Below are 7,036 nucleotides of genomic sequence, written 5' to 3' on the forward strand. Positions count from 1 at the left end.
TATATAGGCCTAGTAGCGATTTAGAATCGTATCAGTTGTATTTATTGTAAACATATAACATTTTAATTTTTCTTTATAATAATTATTTTTTCAATGCTTATTGATTCCTACGTTTACTGTACTTTATTCGGGAATGTAATTTCAGTGGGTGTGCATCAATGTTATTCTTTAAAAAAGCACAGTGAAACAGGCCGGGTATTGGGGCAATTTATATTTTTGTTGTATAACGATTTATTCAAAGTTTGAATGTTAATTTTTTTTTCTTTTTTTACAATCAATTACTCATATGATACAGACCTAAGGCTTACATAAAATACTAAAATACAGATAGTATTAAGTCTGTCTCTTATACACATCTAGATGTGTATAAGAGTACGGTATTATATTGATCTCGATATTTCAATTTGTTTTAATATTCCATTGATGCTTTTATCAGTTATTTTAATTTCAACATTTTTATTGTTTCATCGATTTTATCAATTTAATCTTTTTATATTTTCATCAATTTTATAACTTTTATGGAGCCTCGTCGCATGCGTCGCGGTCGTAAATGAAAATTGCAGTGCAACGTGCAAGTCCGATTCTTAGACTTCATTCAATGACAAAATCGAAAAAGACCTCCACTTCCAAATCCCGTAGAAAAACCAATATAGTATACATCGAGTGGATGTTGGTCCTGAAACGTCATGAAAGCATCCTCACCATTAATACCAACCTTTATCAAACCATTATCAAACGATATCCAAAACTTCGTAAAAACATACGGAGAGACAACAGTGTTGGTGGTGCTGGTTTCGCTGTTGCACTGTGCACAACGACGGATATAAGAGACCGTATTTGTGTTGCCTCCTATAACAATTTCATACATAGGATTCATAACCTCTGGCATTGACGACAGACAAATATGAACATCGCGGTAGGCAGCGACACTGAACTCGATACTTGATGTTCCGACTAGAAGTCTTGGATTGTCAAAGCGGTATTCATAAACTAATCCTGTGATGTATTCACTGCAAACTAAAACAAAAAGGCATAATGTGTAAAAACCAGTGGCGGACTGTCAAGGCAAGCAAGGTGCAGTGCACGCCATGGCTAAAACAAATAAAAAAGAATATAATAGTACAGTTTCTCCGTTTTATTAAGCATTCCTTAGTCATAATCGTCTATATAAACATTAATTTTTCGAGTGGATTGCTACAGTTTATTGGAATACCAAAGTTTTTCAATGTTTGGCCAACTTTGATATCTAGGATGAACACAGTCTGCGCTATCGTACTCAGCTGCTTAGAATTTCAGAGCATATACTTAATGGAAACGGTGCTTCCAAGAGTATGTGCGCACCTCCACTGCCGATCGGGAATTTGCATACATATGACCGGTATAGAAGAAACTTTTAATTATTATTATTATTTGAATAGAAATTTCTTAAAATACAGGAAATTCTCTTGTAGAGAAGATACACAACTATGCCGGTATTAAAAATGACATACATTTTTATTTTGACTATAGAATGCAATCTGATTCTGTATGGTAGTAGGCTTACGAACTTTTCCTACTAGCAGACCGTAGCATCAGTGGCGTAGAGGTCTTGAAATGGAAGGGAGCTGATGGGGGTGGGTAGTGGGGATCGGTGATTAGGTGAGGGGATAACTCGCAAAATAAGGTGATTTGAGGTGATTTTTAACTACTTGAGCATGATTTGTGGGCGGGGGCGACTGGGGAGATGGGCGAGTATTTTTTTCTGGGGAGGGGGGAGCGTGCGCGCCGCCCCTCGCACATCCTAGATATGCCAATACCTAGCATACCCTGCAATTTACTCTACGGTCCGCCACTGGTAAATGTAAAGCAATTAAACACGTTTTATAACGCAGCAATTCTCTTAAAACATAGGCCTGCAATTTGTTAATTAAAACTGTGAAACTATATGGACTAAATGACTAATTTTTATCCCGGTCTCAAACATCTTGGTGTTACTGTACAACAATCATAGAAATACACATTTCACTGGGTGAATTAACAAGAAAAAAAAAATGCGATTATTCTAAAAAATATTGTAAAAAAATGTCTAGGCCTATATTGTTGCTTTGGTTTGGAACCATTATGTAATGAGCATGTAGGCTTATAGGCGGCGCTACGGTAACTGATCGCAATATACTGTACCGTACTTGGTGCTATGACGTAGGATAGTGTAGGCTAGCATATAAAAAATGGCAAGATGTTAATAGCATGTATGTAATGTTTAATTTGATATTAAGAAATCAAGCCGTTGACTTAATATCTCCGTATTACACAGTGAAAACTGCCACCCGTTGATTTACAAGAGGTGGTTCTTTAGACTATACTCATGACAAGATATAAGGAAAGTTCAACAGATATTAACACATAAAGAAATAAAAGTACAACTGTCAACTTAAAACGCCAAATCAACAGTAGACATCTGCATCTGTTCATCAGCCACTGGGTAGCCAGGTTTCTATAGATCGAACTTCTGTTATTTTTAGTATTATGTCCTGTTTTTATTCACTTTTATAACTTAAATTAAGGTTTATGATATTCTCTAATAACTCCGTATTATTTAGTATTATATCCTGTTTTTATTCACTTTTTTAACTTAAATTAAGGTTTATGATATTCTCTAATACTCCGAAATGGGTAGTTGGAAGAAATAAAATAATGCTTTATTGTTATTATCATAAACTATATTAATAGGCCTAATTAAGCCTTATAAATATAAATGGCTCCCACTATTATTATTATTATTATTATTATTATTATTATTATTATTATTATTATTATTATTATTATTATTATTATTATTATTATTATCATTATTATCATTATTATTATTACAAATGAAAACATAAGAAAGAAATATGATGAAGTAATAATATATAAAATGCTTGTAGTACACCACGTAGAGGTGTTCTGAAATTGTTCTAAACTATCTACGTGGTGTTCTATAAGCATTTAATATAATTGCACTTGGTTATATAACTTACTGAGATTTTCGCATGATTGGTAGTCGTTAACGTTTTCCACAATATTACAACACACGTATTCATCTTGGCATGAGTATCCAACTTCCTGGTTATCTTTGCACCCAATATGACCATGGATACTGATCTGAAAGGTGATAAACAATAGTAGGCCTACATATAAGGATAAAAATATCCGGGCCCTGTTATGACATTGTCCATGTTTGTCGAGAGAAGGAATTACAGTTACATTGTGGAAGTAAATAACTGTCTGTTAAGCTCTAAACTCTTGAAACTAATATTGTATTTATCTCTAAATTTCATTTTTAATTTTGAGAATTAGACCTAAAATATTTTTAATTTTATCAGTCGAGTGTCATGTTGTCATATTGAATTCTTGGATCCACGGGTTTATTTCAAATACCGTACTCGCGCGAATAAGCGCCCCGTTTGAATAAGCGCCCCTCTCGAATAAGCAACGTGAAAATTTCCTTAAGCGCCCCGTTTGAATAAGCGCCCCTTTTAATTTGAATAAACGTCCCCTCAATAATTCAATCAATTCTGGACTGTGGATATTGCTATGATTTGAGGTGTGGAGTGGAATCACATTCTCCTTTAGTCAATATCAAAATGAGGATATTTATCTTGGACAGATGAGAGCTCTCTGGACAGACAGTATATTTCCAACTTTCATCTTCTTACTTTTTTCTATAGCCTAGTCCTACTGCTTTTCCGACAATTTGCACCTAATAACACATTCCCATCTGAGATTTCAAGAAAACCTGCAATTATCATGCAATCCTGCTAATCTCAATCGGCATGGCCAAAAAAGTAACCACCACCACTAATTTCATCTGCTATTCTGCTGTTATGTAATAATGTACTCACAACATTTTTGTCATGATAAGCCATGCTCTCTGGACGATTATCTTTTCCGCCAAACCACCATTCGTAATTTGCGGTTTCCTGATGTCCTTATATAATCATTTTTCATTCAAAATGTGCCTCTTGAATTTAGTAAGTTGTCATAATAACCCCTCGATTTTCATCTATTTCCATAAGCGCCCCCTCAATTTCCACTCTGTTTTGATAAGCGCCCCGTTCGAATAAGCTGAGCGCCAAGTTTGAATAAGCGCCCCTCAAAAAGTGCTAAAAATATTTTAAGCGCCCGGGCGCTTATTCGCGCGAGTACGGTACCTTGTACCGTTGCGTTAGGAGTAAGCAGTGTGTTGGTTGGGCCTACCTCGTACAGTTAACGTTTACTGTTATAAATCGATTTGCTTCAAAGTAAATAAAGTTAGGCCTACTTCGAACTGTTGAATTCCAGTAAACCATATACGTCACCTCGTACTAGTTACTGATTTAATACAAACCAACGCTGGTGGCGCACTCCATGATTTAATAATTGAATAAAAATAGAAAAATTATACTTTCTTAGATTTTAAAATTTTTTTAGTCCATTAATGTATATAACTATGTTATATTTGAATTTTGTCTGCCTAGCTGTCTTATTTTGGCACAAAAAAAAAAAAGGATAACCAGGAGTTTCCTGTGCATTTGTCAGCGTTTCCACCAGGCCAAATTGTAAACACCGAAATATATACATTATTCCTATTGTTGACTGATTTGATAGCATCTTGATTCATAATAAGCTAAGTTGTATATTTAAACTGCTCATAATAAGACTGCTATACTCGTACTGTTGACTGATTTCATAGTCTGCTAAGTAATTTAACCTACTCATAAGCCATACTGTTATACCAACCTCGTGTTGATGATCGTTTTCATAGTATGCTAAGTTACATATAAATGTTACTCAGAACCACGTTGCTATAGAAACCTCGTACCCTTGACTGATTTCATAGTATGTTATATAATTATAGTAGGCCATGTTAGAATCTGTGGTGAAGATATCTTCTTCAGTATCTTCACTGATTCCGTTCAGGTAACATGTATTCTTACCATCAAACTTCACCGATATACACACGGGCTCCATCATGCAATGCATCCCGCATCGGATGGCAGACTGTGTATGGACAAGATGTATCACGCGTATTTCCGATGGAGCGTTTTCCTTATGAACCATCAGTTTTGACCGAAAACAATTCGTCTCTTCTCTAGCATCTCTTACCAAGCTGGAAACTTCCACTATGAAACAACAATTGCAAATTTATATGCACAATTATTTAAAATGTCTATCGATTGGTCAATTGGCTAATCTATCCATTTCTAGTCATTCAATTTTACATTGCTAATGTAAAAATCAGCTCCTGTATTTGTCTAGTGTGGCTGTATTTTGTTTTACTACTTAAGCTTGCTTAATTATTAATGTATCATATTTTGTATGCTGACATGTAAACCTTTAGATAATAAGATCTTTGTTAATGTACTGTCCATTTTATAGAGATGTACAAAACTTCGAATGTTTACACCTATTTATTGTAAACTTGAGAGGCCTATGTTTTAGTTCATGCAATTTTTTTGTATGCTGACATTTAAGCATTTTAACAATAATGTTAATATGCTGTTCATTTTATAGAGATGTACATATCTCTGAATTGACATCTATTTGTTGTAATCTTCGTATTTTGTACCGGTATGTCTTACCTGTAGTCTCTATTTCAACGGATGTCGCCACAGGTTGGTCTTCATAAAGATTACACATATCGGTAAAGCAACAGTATCTACATACTGACGGACTTACAGACGGATGACATTGGCCATCATTTTGGTTTTGCTGGGTCTTGCATGAATTGTCCTGTTCACACAATTTTGTCACTATATGTAAACCATTTTCATCTCGGATAACATTACTGCATACCTTGATTATCATGAAGTATAGAAATATATACACTTTTCAAAAAGTTCATTATACAACATACCAAACATTTTCAGAAGTATTAAAAATTATACGCATTGCAATTACACATTAATTGTTTTAAATGCACATCAGATGACACTGAAAATGGTCAACATAATTTTATAAACCAGATTTAAGGTTTGGCTACTAAGAGCTTGTATTATTCCAAAGAAAATATTTGACTCTTTAAAATTAGTTAAGCTATATGAAACACATAAAACATTAAACGTTAAAAGATAATAAGTTAATGTGGACAATATACAATATATGCATATAAAAGTATACATAAAAGCGAGAGTATTCCAGTGGATGCGATCTACAACTTCTGAATTTGCCTAGTAACTATGAATTCGTCCAGAAAATGGTAATATTTTATGAGAAATAGTCTGTATTTCTCATTTTTTTTATTCTTTTGCGTAAACTAAAATTCATGCCAATATTTTTGCATGATTTGTAATAATTGGAGTAATGCAAATGAATATTTTCTAAAAAAAAGTCAGTTTTTAGTGAAATTTTGCCGGGAATGGGGCTTTAACTTTTACCAAACGCTTGGGTAAGACTTTTTATTCCTTGTTTCGCATACTTATTTTTTAAAAGATCATCGAATGAGGGCGGAATAAAAATAAAAATAACATTTTGTTTTCTTATTTAGAAAATAGTTTTGCCAAAAACATTAAGACGGAGAGGAAAATAAAAATAAAATTTAATTAGTGAATGTAAAATAGGATGGTTAAATCTTCAAATTTATATAATTAGGAAGAAATATCTTACCTTTGGAGATAACTAGGCTAGGCTACTGTCTAGTAGTAGTAGAAGGAGACCTGGGCGGCCTCCTGCCTGGCCGTAGGCGGCCTATATCTAAATTTGTTCCTTGAATTTTTAAATAGGTCTAGAATATTCCTATTAAATGTTCAGTTTGTTGTGTTAATGAGGGTCCATTGATTCAATGAATTCCTTAATTGTTCATACTTAATATTATTTATATTATTAAGCTTGTTTTACGAAAGTAATTTTTCAATTACAACTCAATATTTATCGCGGTGCGCGATGTATATTCGCGGTGACGAAAATGAGGATTTTTTTTGCACACGAACCTAAAAAAAAATCAAGCCAAGCGTCCACTAATTAATACTAATCGATCGCGAGGTTTGGTGTGCGAATCACAGATATATTTCTTCCGGTTTACAGGAATTACAGAGCT

The 7,036-nt window shown here is 33.8% G+C and overlaps 1 protein-coding gene across 1 annotated transcript; it reads right to left on the reverse strand.

Annotated features, from left to right (window-relative positions):
• Nucleotides 1–381: 381 nt before the first annotated feature.
• Nucleotides 382–5,808, reverse strand: LOC117103267. The gene is made up of 4 exons (XM_033243835.1): nucleotides 5,583–5,808; nucleotides 4,938–5,123; nucleotides 3,000–3,242; nucleotides 382–1,017 (listed from the first exon to the last, which is right to left on the reverse strand). Exons 1-4 carry the CDS (start codon nucleotides 5,806–5,808, stop codon nucleotides 596–598), a joined length of 1,077 nt encoding a protein of 358 aa, XP_033099726.1. The 3' UTR covers nucleotides 382–595.
• Nucleotides 5,809–7,036: the final 1,228 nt, after the last annotated feature.

This window comes from Anneissia japonica, unplaced genomic scaffold, assembly GCF_011630105.1.
Source record: "Anneissia japonica isolate Jap-2015-1 unplaced genomic scaffold, ASM1163010v1 scaffold2207_len539183_cov196, whole genome shotgun sequence".
Lineage (NCBI taxonomy): Eukaryota > Metazoa > Echinodermata > Crinoidea > Comatulida > Comatulidae > Anneissia > Anneissia japonica.